General features: G+C 62.5%; 2 protein-coding genes across 2 annotated transcripts; one reads left to right on the forward strand and one right to left on the reverse strand.

Moving 5' to 3' along the window:
* The first annotated feature begins 315 nt into the window (after nucleotides 1–315).
* Nucleotides 316–8,084, forward strand: RNF214 (ring finger protein 214). Its single transcript, XM_054395641.1, has 15 exons — nucleotides 316–365; nucleotides 498–702; nucleotides 1,482–1,541; nucleotides 1,826–1,966; nucleotides 2,567–2,706; nucleotides 3,071–3,139; nucleotides 3,767–3,863; nucleotides 4,143–4,231; nucleotides 4,691–4,781; nucleotides 4,981–5,079; nucleotides 5,364–5,734; nucleotides 6,386–6,521; nucleotides 6,645–6,752; nucleotides 7,023–7,118; nucleotides 7,851–8,084. Exons 1-15 carry the CDS (start codon nucleotides 316–318, stop codon nucleotides 7,914–7,916), a joined length of 1,818 nt encoding a protein of 605 aa, XP_054251616.1. The 3' UTR covers nucleotides 7,917–8,084.
* A 2,894-nt stretch (nucleotides 8,085–10,978) lies between these two features.
* BACE1 (beta-secretase 1) lies at nucleotides 10,979–16,651 on the reverse strand. Its single transcript, XM_054395602.1, has 9 exons — nucleotides 16,400–16,651; nucleotides 13,582–13,670; nucleotides 13,103–13,319; nucleotides 12,708–12,845; nucleotides 12,459–12,593; nucleotides 12,259–12,360; nucleotides 12,014–12,163; nucleotides 11,744–11,915; nucleotides 10,979–11,225 (listed from the first exon to the last, which is right to left on the reverse strand). Exons 1-9 carry the CDS (start codon nucleotides 16,649–16,651, stop codon nucleotides 10,984–10,986), a joined length of 1,497 nt encoding a protein of 498 aa, XP_054251577.1. The 3' UTR covers nucleotides 10,979–10,983.

Raw genomic sequence — 16,651 nt, forward strand, 5'->3', positions numbered from 1 at the left:
CCCCGTCCCGTCCCGGTCCCGTCCCGGTCCCGTCCCGCCGGGCGCTCACCGGGCATGGGCCGGCACCGCTGCCGGAAGCCCGCGGCCGCTGACAGCAGCGTCACTTCCAGCCCGGCGGCGGCGGCGGTTCCGTGACCTCCCCTCCGCCAGGGGGCAGTCTCCGTCGGTACATCGTTCTAGTGCCGCCGCGGCGGCCGCGGGCACCGGAAGGGGCGGGGCGGCGGGGGCGCGCGCCGTGCCGCTCCGCTCCCGCTCCGGGCCGCTCCGGGCCGCGCCCCGCCGGGCCCTGCCCCCGCCCCGCCCGCAGCCTGCCCCATGGCGCTGGAGCAGGCCCAGGCCGACGGCCCCGCCGCCGCGCCGGCCCCGCCGCGCCTCTGCGAGCCCGGCCCCGCCGCGCCGCCCGGCAGGTAGGATGAACCCTGCGGGCTGGGGCCTGGCCCGGGGCGTGGGCCCGCACCGGATGGAGTGACTGACGTGTTTGTTTCGCATAGTGGGAGCGCGCTTTCCGCCCCGGAGAGCCCCACCGAGGCCGCGCCTGGCCCCGGCGGAGAGGCGGAGCCCGCCGCCGCCCCCGGCCAGGCCCCGGCGCGGGGGGAGCCCGGGCCCGGCGGAGTGGAGGCCGGGGGGTCGAGCGGCGGGGAGGCGGAGGAGCCCGACCCGGAGGCGGCTCCCCAGAAGCCCTCGCAGAACATCGCAGTGCAGGTGGGTGAGCAGTGGGAGCTTGTGCGGGGGCTTGGGAGCGCGACCCCGGGGCGAGACAGCGGGGGCCCAGGGAACCATAGGATGGTTTGCGTTGGAAGGGGGCTTGGAGGTCTGTTTCCAACTCCTCTGCCGTGGGCAGGGACACCTCTCCCTAGAGCAGGTTGCTCTGAATGCGCTGCAACCTGGCCTTGAACACCTCCATGGAGGGAGCATCCACAGCTTCTCTGGGCAACCTGTGCCAGTGTCTCCCCACCCTCCTGGGGAAGAATTTCTTCCTAATGTCTAACCCAAATCTCCCCTCTTCCAGTTTCAAACCATTGCCACTTGTCCTGTCACTAAATTCGTTGATCAAAAGTCAGTCCCCATCTTTCCTGTAGACTCCCTTTAAGTACTGAAAGGCTGCAGTAAGGTCTCCCTGGAGCCATCTCTTTTCCAGGCTGAACAGCTCCAACGCTCTCAGCCTGTCTCTCCCTTGATTGTATTTGTGGCTTCCCCTGGACTCACTCTCAGGGGTGCAGGTGTGGGCAGGGGTGCAGTGAGGATTGGAGAGTGGGTAGCAGAGTGTGTCCCTGCCTGCTGCTCTGCAGCTGCTGCTGCTCTGTGCACACCTTTGACAGACTTCCAGCAAGGGGATGGGGTAGGGTTGGTGTTGGGTGGCCAGGCTGAGCCTGGGGCAGGTCAGGCTGCCTCTGCCTGCTGGATGAGGAGGGTCAGGTGAGGCTGCAGGGGTGGGGGATGAGGCTCAGTGGGGGTCTGACAGCGATCATCTCCCTTTGCAGACAGACTTCAAGACAGCTGACATGGACGTGAACACAGATCAGGACATCGAGAAGAACTTGGTAGGTGTCACAGCCCCACGAGGGGGTCCAGACCCTGCTGCTGGTGCTGCTGTGTTGCCACTCCCTGTGGGTTGTCTTCTCTCATTCCCACACCAGCCACAGGCAGTGCTTTCCTTTCTGCTTTCTTGCCTATAGAGCCAGAGCTTTGAAAGGGGAGGCTGTTGACCTGCAGCTGCTGACAGTGGCTGCTGTGAGACATTGCTGAGCTCCCCTGCTCTTGCCTGTGCTCTCTTTGATGTGAGGGAAGGGGATGGCTCTCCCTGAACTTCTGCTCTCCACTGCAGGACAAAATGATGTCTGAGAGGGCTTTGCTGAAGGAGAGGTACCAGGAGGTGCTGGACAAACAGAGGCAAGTGGAGAACCAGCTGCAGGTGCAGCTTAAGCAGCTCCAGCAGCGGAGGGAAGAGGAGATGAAGAACCATCAGGTACTTGGTGCTGTCCTTTCTCTGCTGAGCTGCTGACATGGCTGGGGTGGCTCCTTTGTCACGAGAAGTGGCAGTAGCACTGCATGGCACGTCCCTGTGTGCCAGTTTCACAGCACTGAGGACTGGCCCCTGCCCAAATTGAGGTGCTAGGCAGCTCAGAGCTAGCTCCTGACTCAGCATCCTGGGTGTGTGTCCTGCAAGATGGGCATCTTGCATTGTCTCCAGCAAGCCCAGCTTGTTTTCTTGATGGGAGCTGGTGTGGAGTGAGGAGAATCTGCTCCCTGTGGATCTCTCTGGCTGTTGCTCAAGGGTTCAGTGAATCACAGTTGGCCCTGTGGTAGCTCACGTTAAGACAGTGCCCTGTTGGCTACACCCAGACCAGAGCAGGACTCTGCCCCTTAAAGTCCTTCTGCAGAGGCAGGAGAGCCTCTGGTGTAGGTGCCCTGGCTGCTGGGATTCCTCACAACAACCACCTTGGATCTCAGCAGGATCTGCTGCAAAGAAGGGTTCTGCTGGCCTGTGTGATCCTGGACTCTCCCTGCCATTAATCTCAAAGAATAAGGGATTTAGATCTTGGGAATTCTGCTCCTTTCCCTCTAGGAGATCCTGAAAGCAATTCAGGACGTTACCATCAAACGGGAGGAGACCAAGAAGAAGATGGAGAAGGAAAAGAAGGAGTTCCTGCAGAAGGAGCAGGATCTGAAAGCAGAAATTGAGAAGCTGTGTGAGAAAGGCAGGAGGTAAGAGCATGGAAATGAAAATACTGGGCTGGGGGAGGAGGTGCTGCTCACCCCCAGCTGTGGCTGCTTGAGCAGAAGAGGACAGTGTCAGACCCCCACAGTGCTTGGTCCCTGTGGATGGCACAAAGTGTGTGCTGTGGGGGCAGCACAACTGCCTGCAGCATGCTCTGCCCCTGTGCCACGGCCCCTGTGCCACTGCCCCTGTGCAGTGCCATGGGACAGCAGAAGCTTTGCTCTGTGGGGTGTTGGCAGTGGCTGCCCAGGGCTGTCGGGCTCTGGATGGGCTGTGCCATGGGCACACTGCCATGCCAGGGTGCCAGTGCCTCTTCAGGGGTGGCTCCAGCTGTGCTCTTCTCGTGGGCAGGTTGCTGAAGGAGCAGGAGGAAAAGGAGAACAAGATTGCCTCTCTGATTGCAGAGCAGTCCGATGAAAAGTAAGGCTCCCACCTGGCCCTGCCTCGTGCTGCTCCTTCCCTTCCAGCCCTGGTGCCTTGGAACCACTCTGCTGCTTCTGCTGGGGTAGGGCACAGAGTGTTCCACCAGTGCTGCCCAGTGCCACCTCTGCAGCCTTTGTCTCCTCTTCCAGCAGGCTGCTGCCCCAGTCTCAGGTTAAATCCTCTTTGGTCCTGGTCACAAGCAGGCTCCCGGGGACTTGTGACATAAAGATCCCAGATTAGAGTTTAGCTCAGGGGATTGACTCAGCTTGTAACTGCTACCTCTGCTTGGCTTTCAACTGCCCAGGGTTGGCACAAAGCCATTTCTCTGCCCAGTGACTCTGCCCTGGCACGCCTGGGTGTTGTACAGCTGGGCAGAGGAGCTCCAGGTGCAGGCCTGGATGCTGACACAGCACAGGAGGAAAAGGCCAACTTTAGACTTCTGCAGGGTCAGAGCTGCTCAGCCCTGTGGGCTGCCTCAGGTGCAGCCCTGGGCACCCTTCCCTTGCCCAGTGTTTGGCACACTGGTTGGTTGTATGCTCTGGCACAGCACAGCCATGGGGACCATGATCTGATCTCTTCTTCCACACCATTCCAGTGCCCAACTGGTTCTGTTTCTGTCTGCAGGCAGCTGTGGGAGATGGAGCTGGACAAGCTGAAGAACCAGCACAACGAAATCAACAGGAACATTCTGGAGGAGACAGAGCGAGCCTGGAAGGCAGAGGTCAGTTGGTGACTCCTTTGCTCCAGAGCAGCTGTCAGGGGCCCTTTGGAGATGCTGGGTTGGAGGGGATGGTGGTGTGAAAGCAGGAGCAGCTTGGGCCTGGCTCACAGCCTGTGTGGGGCAAGAGAACGGATGAGCCAGGAGCCGTGCAGTCAGCTTTGGCTGGGACCAGTGCCCTGGTACACTTAGCATGGTGCTTAGCAAGGGGATTGGAAACTGGCAGCAAGGACCAAGGCATCACTCCAAGAAACACTCTTCATGTGGGCTCCTCCCTGCCAGATTCTGTCCCTGGAGAGCCGAAAGGAGCTGCTGGTGCTGAAGCTGGAAGAAGCAGAGAAAGAAGCAGAGCTGCACCTCACCTACCTCAAGTGAGTCCTTGAGGTCTCAGGAAGGGCAGGGTGTCTCCAGTGTCCCTCAGGCCCCTCTCCTGCTCCTCTGCTTGCACTGGAGGTTTGGCTGAGCAGCTCAAGGTTTGCTGTGTCTCTTTTTGAAGTAATGGGGCTCAGGAATGCAGCAAACCAGGGGCAGCTGGGGCTGTGCTTGGGTCCAGCTGCTGTTGCTCTGCTGAAGGAGTGCCATGCACCATGGTGGCTGTGGTGTTCCTGTGTCTGTGCACCAGACCACTCCTTACTCAGCAAGCTGGGGTTCCTCAGCCAGGTGGGAGCCTGCTCCTCACCCAGGACCAGTCCATGCTCTGAGCACCTCCTGCTCTCCTCTCCTCTCCTGGGGTTCCTCACCCGGGTGGGAGCTGAGGAGCTCTCACAGAGTGCTTGCTGCCACTGGTGAGAGCAGGCTTTGCAAGTGGGAAAGTTCAGCTGTGCTTGCAGGTCTGCACCACCCACGCTGGAGACCATGAGGCCAAAGCAGGAGTGGGAGATGAGGCTGAACAGGATACGAATGACCAAGGAGAGTGTCAGAGTGAGTTGCTGCTGGGGGTGGTGCAGAGGCAGCTGCTCTGCTTCCCCCTCTCTTGGCTCCTGTGCAACAAACAGTGCCCACTTCAGGGCCTGCAGCTGCTCTCAGGCTGGGAATGCTCTGCCCAGGCAGGGGAGTCAGCCCCAGACCTCCCTGGGCAGAGGCTGTGAGCAGTGTGTGCCTTTTCTTTGCCCTCTGCCAGGATCAGTTCAATGACCACATTCAGATGGTGAGAAACGGAACGAAGCTGAGCAGCCTGCCCCAGATCCCGACCCCGACGCTGCCACCTCCGCCCTCAGAAGTGAGCCTCACTCGGGCCTGGCGCTGCTGGGGGGGTTGGTGCCAGGCTCTGTGGGCAGCGTGCCAGCTGTGTGCTGAAGGAGGCAGTGTGGGGCAGATCCCTGCAGCCCCGTGCTCTGCCTGGGCTTCCCTGCTGCCCCTGGAGCACGGGGGCAGGGTCTGTCCTGGTGCCCTCACTCCAGCCCAGCTCCCGGCTGCCAGCCCGGGCAGGAGGGCACTCTGCTGTCCTTCCAGGTGTGCTAATCCTAACCAGCCTTCTGCTGCCCCCCTGTTTCTCTCTCTCAGACAGATTTCATGCTGACAGCATTCCAGCCCAGCCCCTCCCTCACGCCGCGGCTGCCCTTCCCCATCGGCCCTGTTCCTGTGCCCATGGTCATGCCCAGCGCCGACCCCCGGGCCCTCTCCTTTCCCCTCCTGAACCCAGCCATCTCCAGGCCCAACCAACCCTCCCCGCCGCTGCCTGCCTCGCAGGGCAGGAGCAGCCCGGTGGTGGCCTCGCTACTGGCCACGCCCGGCCCCCACATGCCCCCTGCTGGCTCCCTGCCGCCGCCGCCGGGGCTGGGCGCCCTGGCTCCCGAGTTCCAGCGGCTGCAGCCTGCCGACAAGCTGGAGAAGCTGCTGGAGAAGCTGCTGGCTCGGTTCCCACAGTGCAACAAGTGAGTGGCTGGGCTTGGGGAGCCCTCGAGAGGGGGGTGGCAGCTGGGGAGAGGGCAAGGGGAGCTCCTCTGGGGGCTCCTGGGGGCTGCAGGGGAAGTGAGGGGAGTCTGGAGCAGAGGCTGGGGGCTCTTGGGGTTGCTGTGGCACTGGGAAGGGAGGAAGGTTTGGACGTGTGTCTGAAGGGCAGCAGCGAGACCTTAGGCTGCCCAGGGAGGTGCTGGTGGAGTCCCCATCCCTGAGGTGTTCAACACCTGACACTTTGGGCCAGGGTTTGGTGGCCATGGTGGTGCTGGGTTGCTGGTTGGACTGGGTGATCTTGGAGGGCATTTCCAACCCAAACAATTCTGTGATTCTACCTGTGCCCAGCCATCAGCACCCTGTGCCCAGCACCACCTGGGGCAGGTCCTGCAGCCTCCCTGGGGGTGCATCCTGTGCTGCCTGCTGCTCCAGCTGGGGGCTTCCCCAACCTTTGTCCAACATTTTGGGGTGGGAAGCTCAGAGCAGGTCTGAAGCCCCTGGGTTGGAGGGTGGCTGACTGAGAGCACTCTCCTTGGCTTCTGCTGGCACTGGGGTGCAGGGTCCCATCTGTGAGGGTTGCTGGGCTCAGTGGTGGAAGTCTGGGGGCTCTTAGCAGGCTACTGTCTATGCAGGGCCCAGCTCACCAACATCCTGCAGCAGATCAAGACTGCCAGGAGGACCATGGCAGGGCTGACCATGGAGGAGCTGAACCAGCTGGTGGCAGCCAAGCTGGCAGAGCAGCAGGAGCGGGCAGCGGCCGGGGCGCAGGTGGGCGAGTGGCAGGGGGCTGCTGGGGAAGGAAGGGGAGCTGCTGGGGAAGGAAGGGGAGCTTCCAGGGCTGTGTGCCCTGAGGGCTGGGGGTAACTGGGTGTCCTCTCCTCCTGGCTGCAGCCCCTGGGCCGGATCAGGGCCCCCATGTTCTCGGCGCCACTGCCTCAGATCAGCACCCCGATGTTCCTGCCCCCTGCACAGGTGGCCTACCCTGCAGCAGCATCACATGTAAGGCTCTTGGGCTGGCCTCAGGGAGGGGTGGTCACAGGGATGAGCCCCTGGAGCTTTTCCTCTCTCCTCAGGCAGCTGCTCGGGTTGGGGGGGTAATGGAGAGGGGTCGGAGGCTCCGATGGCTGTTGGCAGAGGGAGGAACTGGGCAGGCAGTGGCCTCTGGCTGCAGCTGGTGCAGTGAGGAGCTGGAATGTGGAATAGGTGACCTGTGCTGGGTGCCTGACTCCTGTCCCTGTCTGCTCCCTGTTCTCTCACCACCCGTGCCAGGCCCCAGCTGCCTGTAAGCTGTGTCTGATGTGCCAGAAGCTTGTGCAGCCTGGGGACCTCCACCCCATGGCCTGCTCACACGTGCTGCACAAGGAGGTGAGTGTGTGGAGCTCCTCCCTGCTCCTAGGTGCCTCCTAAGGGTTCCAATTCCTTCCTGGGGTCCTTGGGCAGGTGTGGAGAGTCCCTGTTGTCCTGAGATCCTGCCAGGGGAGTGTGATCAGTAAAGCTCTGCATCCTGGCACCTCCCCTCCATACTCTTAGCTGGGCCACCCCTTATGGCCTTTGGTGGTGGCTTCAGGAACAGGCTGCCCTTACCCCTGCCCTGAGGCCAGGGTTAGATCCTGGCCTCTTCTGGAAGCAGGACAGCCTGGTGGAAGGATCTACAGCACAGGGTGAGGGATTGCTGCCAGCATCACCCAGCTGCCTGGGCACTGTGGGCCAGTGCATAGGAGCTGCCAGGCAGAGGGGATTCACCCTGCAGTGCTGGCAGGGCAAACCCAAAATGCCTCTGGGGCCTTCAGCAGCTGCTGAGATGGAAACCCCCCAAGGTGAGGCTCAAGAGGGCTCTGGGCAACCTGATCTAATGGAGGCTGTCCCTGCTCACTGCAGGGGGCTTGGACTCCAAGACCTCTGGAGGTCCCTTCCAGCCCACCCCATTCTCTGATTCTGTGTTGTGGAGGGGCTGATGGTGCTGCTAGGTTAAGCAGGCTCCCTCCACGTGGTGACCTCCTGATGGGAGGCTAAGGAGCAGAGAACCCTCAGATGCATGCCTGGGAAGGTCACCCCAGGTGCTGCTGGTGGCTTTTTGACCAATTCTCTCTCTTGCAGTGCATCAAATTCTGGGCACAGACCAACACGACTGACACCTGCCCCTTTTGTCCCAGCCTGAAATGACAGCAGCTGGCGCAGAGTGGAGCAGGAGGAGCTGTGTGGAGGGGCAGGGTGGGGGCTGAGATTTCTACAGGTCTATATTTATACAGCCATGTATACACCATGTACATTTTTATCTCGAGGGGATGTGTGTATAGAGGCAGCCTGGCCAGGGCCAGGGCAGAATAAAGTGTGTATATTATGCAGTGACCTGGGGCTGCTCCTCTGGGCTGCCCTCCTTTGCAGCCTCTTTGAGAGGCTAACAGCATGGTGGGGGTGGCTACAGGAGAGCTGGGGAGGGACTTCTGACAGGGGCTGGGAGTGGTAGGATGAGAGGCTGGAAGAGGAGAGATTGAGACTGGAGATGAGAAGAAATTCTTTCCAGTGAGGGTGGGGAGACACTGGCACAGGTTGCCCAGGGAGGCTGTGGATGTCTCCTCCCTGGAGGTGTTCAAGGCCTTGAGCAACCTGGGCTGGTGGGAGGTGTCCCTGCCCATGGCAGGGGGTTGGGACTGGGTGAGCTTTGAGGTCCCTTCCACCCTAAAGCATTGTCAGTCTATGAGCAAGCCACCTGCAGGGACACTGGGGCCTGCTCTGACCTCCTCTTCAATCACAGAAGGGAAGGGGTTGGAAGAGACCTCCAAAAGTCCCTCAGCATCTCTGCAGCCCTTTGCTGTCCCCTCTGCAAGTTCCTGTTCTTGAACTGGGGAGCCCAGGACTGGACACAGGACTCCAGATGTGGCTTCAGCAGGGTCCCAGCTCCTTGTTCCCAGCAGCTCCCAGCTGGCTTCCCCCCACTGCCCATGCCCAGGAGCTCTCCCCCAGGCAGCACTGAGGCAGCTCTGTTGGTTGTGGTCTCTTTAATGCCATAATAATTTACCGTGGTAACATTCATTGTTCTTACACAGACAATAGGTTACAGAGCACTGGAGTCTACAGCAGCCACCTGTCCCCCTGCCCCTGTGGGGCCCAGCTCTGTGCCCAGCCTTTCCCACTGCTCCCTGCCCCAACCCTGGGCCCTAGGGAGCAGCTCAGGATAACTCACCTGGCACCGTTCCCTTTTCCCCTTTCCTCTGTGGATTCTGGTGGGGTTTGAGGTGCTGGGCACCATTGATGCTCTTGCCCTGACCCTGTGGAATCTTCTCCCCCCCTTTGCAGTCTGTGGGTCAAACTTGGCCCCTCCAGAGGCACCCAGGCCCTTGGTGGGTGCCAGCAAGTGCCTGGGTGCCAGCATGCTGGGGTTTGCCCACGGGCTGACCCTCCCCACACTCACCAGCATGGTTTAAGGCAGTGGTCCACAACGGAGGCTGGGGGTGCTGGGGAGGTGCTGGGGGGTCCTGGGTAGGCACTAGGGTGTGGGGAAGGGGTATCTGCATGGTGTGGCCACCTGGTGCCAGGGTGGAAGGGCTGGAGCATGGTGTGGGGACTGTGCACAGGGGAGGGGGGTGGTTTAGGGGCACGTGGTGGTGCCCACTGCCAGGGCTTCGTCCTCCTCCTCACTGCCCTTCCAAAGACACTGAAGCACAGGAAGGGTCCTGCCTGCTGCGTCCTGCAGTGCTCCAGCCCTTGGTCTCTGTCCCCCCTGAACTGATGGCTTGGCTCGAGTGCTGGGCAGTGCCCAGCTCAGCCCCAGCACTGCAGCTGAGGAGCAGAGCTTGACACTGAGTGAATCCTGGTGCTGAAGCCCTTCCCTGGCCGGGTTGGAGGCAGGGAAGTGAGGACATCACAGCGTGATCAGCTGCTGCCCGCCCTGCTGGTGGGCAGGGAGAAGGGGAGGGCTGTCCTTAAATCCTCCCTTTGCTGTAGGAACAGGATGAGGACAGGAATGCCTCCTGCAATGGCCTTTTGCCCTCCCACCCCCACCTGCACTGCCACCTCCTCTGCCACCAGCCAGGGCCCCCACCCATCCATAAAGTGCTGCTGCCTGGCCTGGGGTGGTGGCCAAGGCGTCAGGACTTAAGCAGAGGACTAAAAATTCTTAAAAAAAAAACGAAACAAAAACAAACACAAAACCTAAAAAGCCCAAACCAGGCCCAAAGCCACCGAGGCTGGGGCTGGGACAGTGGCTTTCAGCACTAGGATTAAAAATAGAGCTCTAGGAATGGTCTGTACAGGGGGGGAGCTCTGGGGACTGGCTCTGTACACGCCTGGGGCCCAAGGAGTTAAAAAAAGAGCAAACCCAAAGGAAATAAATACAACCACGTGGATAAAAAACAACAACCCCCCAGGCCTGCCCACACCCTCCCAGCCCAGCCCCACGCCTCAGCAGCAGGAGGCTTGTGGAGCAAGAGAGGAGGGAGGCTGCTCACTGTGCCCCCCACCGGGGGTGAGGCAGGGCAGGGGCTGTGGGCAGGGGCTGGCTGAACCCAGCGAGGGCTCCCCTATGGCTTTCCAACGGGCAGGTGGGCAGGGGACAGGGGCTTGGCTCCTCCTGGGCACGCTGATGCTGCTGGAAGGGAGGGGAGGAGGTTTTATGGGGTGGGGAGAAGCTGGGGGCCGGCTTCTGCCTGTGCCAGGGCAGGGTGGGTGCAGGAGTCCTGGAGCTGGTGGAGAGGTTTGGAAATGCCATGGGAAGGGTGAGAGTGAGTGGTGCAGGGGGCAGCAGGAGGAGGGGAGGGAAGTTCCCACGAAACCCGGGGGTGGGAGGGGGAGGCTCTGAGATGGGAGCTGTGGGTCAGGCTCCAGGCAGGGAGCTGCACAGGGAAGGCACAGCTACGGTGCTCACTCACACAGCTCCCTGCAGGGGGACACAGGGCAGGCTGAGAGAGGACAGGCAGGGCACAGGCAGCATGACCCCAGCAGGGCTGGGCAGGAGAGCCTGGGACAGCCCAGCCTGGGGCCAGAGCAGAGCAGCTGCCCCCAGCCCCCAGGATGGTGCCAGTGCCCTCTTGCCCCCTGCCCTTCCTGTAGGACCCATCCAGGCGCAGCCCAGGCCTGGGGCTCCTGAGACTGCTCCTGGGGGCACCAAATGCCCTTGGGCTGGGAGGCTCCGAGCTCCCCACGCCCCTGCCCTGCCCTCACGCTCCAGCCCCTGCAGGAAGGCCAAGGCCATACCTGTCCCTGCAGCTGCCCCTGCCCTGGGGCTCTGCTGTCACTTCAGCAGGGAGATGTCATCGGCGAAGTCGTCGTGGTGGCGGCGCAGGCAGCGGAAGCAGCGCCACTGGAACACCATGAGGCAGAGGGGCAGCATGAAGAGGGCACAGATGGCAGCCATCACGTAGGCAATGGTCATCAGCGTGGACTCATCTGTCTGGGGGATGTTGTAGCCACAGTCCTCCATGTTGGGGTGCAGGTAGGGCCCCTCCACTGCCGCCATCCGGAACTCATCGTGCACTGCAGGCAGGAGGCAGGGCTCTGGTCACCCTCTGCCCTGTCCCCTCCACCTCTCACACAGGCACAGACCATTCAGGTTGGAAGGGACCCTCCAAGGGCATCTGGTCCAACCCCCTGCAGGCAGCAGGGACAGCTCCAGCCAGAGCAGGCTGCACAGGGACACAGCCAGGCTGATCCTGAATGTCTCCAGGATGGGGCCTCAAGCACAGCCCTGGGCAGCCTGTGCCAGTGTCTCACCAGCCTCACTGTGCAGAGCTTCCTCCTGATGGCCAACCTAACTCTGCCCTGCTCCACTTTCAAATCACTCCAAGCCCTTCTGAGCAGTCCCTCCCCAGCCTTCCTGCAGGATCCCTTCAGATACTGAAATGCAGCTCTCAGCTCTCCCTGGAGCCCTCTCTTCTCCAGGCTGAGCAGCCCCAACTCTCTCAGCCTGTGCTCATAGGAGGGGGGCTGCAGAGCCCTCTGACCACCTTGGTGGCCTGCTCTGGAGCTGCTCCTGCCCCAGGCACAGCCCTCACCGTGGCAGGCACTGACGGCGAAGCCGATGCGCTTGCGGGCACGGTCGAACACCACATAGAAGCCCTCCATGATCACAGCGCCCATGACGGTGCCCGTGGAGGACTGGGAGATGGCAAACTTGTAGCAGTCATCCTGAGAGGTGGCCACGTCCTCCACGGGGCGCAGGTATTGCTGCAGGAATGGAGGCTGTCAGCACGGGGGGCAGGGCAAACCTTCCCAGGGTGGGCATGGCTGTGCCCACCCAGCACGGTCCTGCCAGCAGGGCTCACCTGGGGCAGGATGGTGATGCGGAAGGACTGGTTGGTGACTTCCCCCATCAGGTAGAGGGACAGGACTGGGAAGATGTGCCAGGGGGTCGTGCCCACCTGCCAGCAAACCAGCTGCTCCCCCAGCCAGAAGCCATCCGGGAACTTCTCTGTCTGCCAGGGCGGAAGAGGAGAGGAGTGGCATCACCCTGGGCAGGCAGCAGCGGTGCCCAGGCTGGTGCCCAGGGGGAGGGGTGGGCTGCACTGACCGAAGAAGCTGTCTTGATGGATTTCACTGCAGCCTCAAACACCTTCTTTGGCAGCCTGAGGTTGGTGGTGCCACTGTCCACAATGCTCTTGTCGTAGTTGTACTGAGGGCACAAGAGGCGTGACCCAGGCTCAGGACCTTGCCCCACGCCCCCTCAGATGGCAGGCAGCAGTGGAGTGGCTTCCCCTGCTGCCCCCTCACCTCTTTGCAGTCCATGTTGAGGTCCTGCCCGTTGACCTCCAGCTTGACAATGATGACCTCATAGTACCACTCCTTCCGGATGGGTGTGTACCAGATGTCCCCCAGGTACAGCGAGCGGTCGATGCCACCGATGATCTGCAGCGGGCACAGAGGGGCACTGCCACCACCTGCCGCCAGCTCCAGCCGTGGAAAGGGCCCCCATGGGCAGCCCCTGCGGCCTGCCTGCTCCCTGCAGAGCTGGGCACTCACCATGCTGCCTCCCACTGATGCCAGGGCCTCCGTCTCGTTGGGCGAGAAGCCTGCCCCGCAGAGCTGCAGGGAGAAGATGTTGGGCACCCGAGTCTGCTTCACCAGCGAGTCAAAGAAGGGCTCCAGGCTGTCGTCGGGCTGGGGGGAGGAGAAAGCAGAGGCAGGACAGGGATGTGTCAGGGCTCTCCCTTCTCCAGAGGCCCTCTGTGCCCAGGGACTGCTGTGTCCCCAGGGATCCTGGGTCTGCATGCTGCTGGAGCAGGGCTCGAGGCTGCCAAGCACAGTGGCAAGCTGGGCCCTGGGGGGACTGAGCAGAGCCAAGACAAGAGGCATCTGAGCCCTTTTCGTGGTGCCCACAGCTGCTGGCAGAGCTGGGCCTGGCAGGCAGGACTCACCCGGGCGATCTCGGCGTACGCCAGCCCCAGGATCCCTTCCCAGTTGGAGCCATTGATGAAGAACTTGTCGGACTCGGTGATGGCAGCGATGTTGGCTCTGACGGTGACGTTGGGGCCGTGGGGGATGGTGACAAGGTCGGTGCCCAGCTCCCCCTCCCACTTGCCCTGGGTGTAGGGCACGTAGACTCCCTTCCGCAGGTCACGGTAGGTGCTGGACCTGCCGTGGTATCACAGAGCCAGAGTAAGGCTGGGGTGGAGCAGGGGCAGGTGCCCGTGTGCTGGGTGACGGCAGAGCCTGTGCCAAGGCTGTCATGGGGCACGCAGGGGACCGGCCCAGCTGCCGTCTGCCATCCTCCTTCCCTGGGCATGCAAAGCCAGCTGGAGGGAGGCTGTTGGCAGCTGGCAGGGTCTGACTGGGCCCCTGGCACACTCTGTGGGGCCAGGGCTGTGGCACTGCTGTGTGCCCCCAGTGTACTCACAGCTGCCGCTGGTAGTATCTCCGGAGGAAGGGGTGAGGTGCAGCTCCCACGGCGAAGTTACTGCTCCCTGTGTCCACCAGGATGTTCAGCTGGAGAAGGGAGACACAAGCTCAGCACTGCAGCAGGACCCTGCTGTACCCTCTGCCCAGGTACCACAGGTGAGTGACACTATCCTTGTACCCACGCTGGGCACAAGGCAGCTGGGGGGTCCCCAGCAGGGATGCAGAAGGGTGCAGAGCCCTGGGTGGAGCAGGGACCCTCTTTTGCCTCACCCAAGGACAGCTCAGAGAGAGGCCACACTGGGGGAGCAGCAGTCAGTGACACCAAGGTGTTGCACAAAAAGCAAACAGTGCCTAGCAGCACACAAACAGAGCCCGAGCTGGCAGGGGGCGTGTGGGGAGGGCAGCACCATGGCAAGCTGCCCAGCTCCCCTTGCCAGGACCCCAAAGTGCTGGTGAAGCTGGCTCGGAGGAGGGATGGCACAGGAGTGAGTGCTGGATGCACTAATCCACAGGCTGAGCTTGCTCAGGATTGATCTCTGGATTAACAGCTTGCTGGCAGCTCTGGCAAACATCCCACCAAGAGCAGGCTGCCTGCATCCTGCCCCCAGCTGAACCCTGCCTGCGGCCCCCCTGCCCTGCCAGCAGTGGAGTGGGGGTGCCTGGGGTGGGAGTGGGGGTCTGCAGGGCTCTGTGGGGCTCCCAGCCATGCTGGGAGCTGTGGGCTGAGCTCTAACCCCCCGCCCTGGGGGGCTGCATCCCCAGCACACCTCAGCCAGCAGCAAGCCCAAGGCTTTGGCCCTTAATCCGTGGAGTCAGAGGGCAGAGGCAGGAGGTTCATGATCTCTGCTAATCGCTGGAGCTCCAGGACACAGCTGCCTGAGTCAGTTTTCCTGGTGGCCCACTGATGGGCACTGTGTCCTGGGCACCCTCAGCCTGGGCCCATGGCCCCATGCTGCACCAGGGGACAGGTACCCCTGACCCCAGCCTGGCTGCTTGCCTAGGGGAACATTTCAGGCTGTGGGTAAGGATCAGAGTGGCACATTCACCCCAAAACACCCCCCGCAGGGGAGCTCCCAGAGCTACTGTGCCAGCTCAGCCTCTCCTGGCAACCTGGCACCAGCAGCCTCTGCTGCTGCGCCCAGGCTGTTCCCAATTGGATCAGTCACTGGGGGCCACCTGCTCATCCTCACCACTCTTTGGGGTGCCCAGGGGAGAAAGCTTTCCCTGGAGGCAGAGCTGCTGAGCTGATGCTTCAGGAGAGGCCACGGGGCAGGTTTTTACTCCCTGCCAGCAGCGCGGCGCCAAGGAGCAGAGGTGGGGACCCTGGGATAAATCCCTGTGCCCAGCCATGCTCTTCCATGTGAATCCTTTAATTCCATTACAAGGCCTGGAGGGATTTTGCTCCAGCATGAATGCAAGCACCATGCTGACAGCTGGCAGGAGTCCAGGGCTGGGAGCTGGTGCCCAGAAGGGTGCTTGGCAGCGTGCGGGCGCCTGGAAACAGGTGGCTCGTGGGGAAAGGAGCTGGCAGCTGCGACACGTGGCACGTCCCAGGCAAGAGATGATGAAATCAGACTGAAAACTGCATTTTGGAAATCATCTCCTCCCTTTTGGTTTTTTTTTTTCCCTAACTCTACCCTGCTGGAGCTGAGACTAAAGCCCAGGCACAGACGGGCGTCACGGACTGGCACCCACAGCCCCCGGTTCTGGGTGCTGCTCTCCTGGCTATGGTTCGTGCCCCTCCTGCCATGTGTGCCGAGCGTGGGGGGCATCCCAGATGGAGCCAGCCTGGGGGAAAAGCAGCTTTGCCCCAGAGCCTGCGTGGGCACTGGATGGCAGGCCCTGCTCTGGAAGCGACGTGGAGCCTCCAGCACTGAGCTGGCCTCCTTCATCCTGCCCCTCGACCTGTGCAGGGGTGATGAAGGATCTGGCAGCAGGAACCTCCACAACCTTACCCTTAAAGGAGAGGAGAAACTGGTCCACCCTGGGCTGTGCGCCCAGCACCCGGCCCTCAGCACCCATCCTGTCCCCAGTGCACAAGTGCCAGGCGTGTGAGCTGGGCAGCACAGCCCCGGGGACACGAGGGACAGGGACAGAAGGATGGAGGAGGAGCAGAGGCAGATGATTCATGGGCCCCGCGGGCTCCCTTTGCTGTGATCCCTAAATCCTGCACACTGCCTCCCCACACTGTTCCCCGACTCCTCTGCAGCAACAGCCTGCACGTATGCCCCACGAAATGCCAGCGCAGGAGCATCTGCCCGGGTCGGGAGCGGCACACGGAGCCAGCACTGCGCTGGCAGGACCGTGCCAAGCGCGGCTGGCCTGTGCTTGCTTCGTGCCCGCACATGCCAGCTCCGGGCCAGCACACAGCGCTTGCGGGCGGGCACCGCACATCCCCACCCCCTCGCTGCCCACACACCGCGCCAGGCATCCTCCAGCTGGGCAGGGAGGCAGGGATGGAGGCACGGCACGGAGAGCACAGCTCACCCCAGAGCACCCAGGGCACCCCAGTGAGCCGGGAGTCACCTTCGAGGGACAGCCGGTCGGCCTTGCCCGGTCCGCAGGCACAGCAGAGCCTAGCTCACCCCACAGCACCTCAGTGCCACCCAGGTCACCTTTCCGGAGAACCTGCGCACAGCTACCATCTAAACCCATCACAAAAGCCTCCCCCCGCAACCCGAGCATCACAGGAACGGTGTGCCGGGGGTGGGGGAACGGGAACGCTGCGCGAGCTGTGCGGCGGGAGCCAACGGCAGCGTGCTCGGCCATGGTGGCATCCGCAGAGCAGCCCCTCCGTACCCCCGGCACCCCCTCACCTTCTGCGGGGGGCTGCCCACCGTCATCTCCACGTAGTAGCCCTGCCCCGACTTGCCGCGCAGGTTGTCGATCATCTCCAGGAAGCTCCCCGGCGGCTGGGGCTGGGCAGAAGCCCGGCGAGCGCGGGGCCCCGGGGGTGGCAGGGCCGCGCCGCCCCGCAGCGGCAGGCGGATGCGCGGCGGGGCCGAGCGGGCGGGCAGGGCCGCGGCCAGCCACAGCCACAGCAGCAGCCACGGCCAGGCGGCAGCCAT

Source organism: Indicator indicator, chromosome 34, assembly GCF_027791375.1.
Source record: "Indicator indicator isolate 239-I01 chromosome 34, UM_Iind_1.1, whole genome shotgun sequence".
NCBI lineage: Eukaryota > Metazoa > Chordata > Aves > Piciformes > Indicatoridae > Indicator > Indicator indicator.

Coding starts and splice junctions, on each gene's coding strand:
- RNF214 (XM_054395641.1), top strand. CDS start 316: ATGGCGCTGGAGCAGGCCCAGGCCGACGGCCCCGCCGCCGCGCCGGCC. Junction 1,542..1,825: donor AGGACATCGAGAAGAACTTG/GTAGGTGTCACA, acceptor TCTCCACTGCAG/GACAAAATGATGTCTGAGAG. Junction 6,522..6,644: donor GGGCAGCGGCCGGGGCGCAG/GTGGGCGAGTGG, acceptor TCCTGGCTGCAG/CCCCTGGGCCGGATCAGGGC.
- BACE1 (XM_054395602.1), bottom strand. CDS start 16,651: ATGGCTGCCGCCTGGCCGTGGCTGCTGCTGTGGCTGTGGCTGGCCGCG. Junction 12,164..12,258: donor CCATCAAGACAGCTTCTTCG/GTCAGTGCAGCC, acceptor CCGCCCTGGCAG/ACAGAGAAGTTCCCGGATGG. Junction 11,226..11,743: donor CGCCGTCAGTGCCTGCCACG/GTGAGGGCTGTG, acceptor TCCTGCCTGCAG/TGCACGATGAGTTCCGGATG.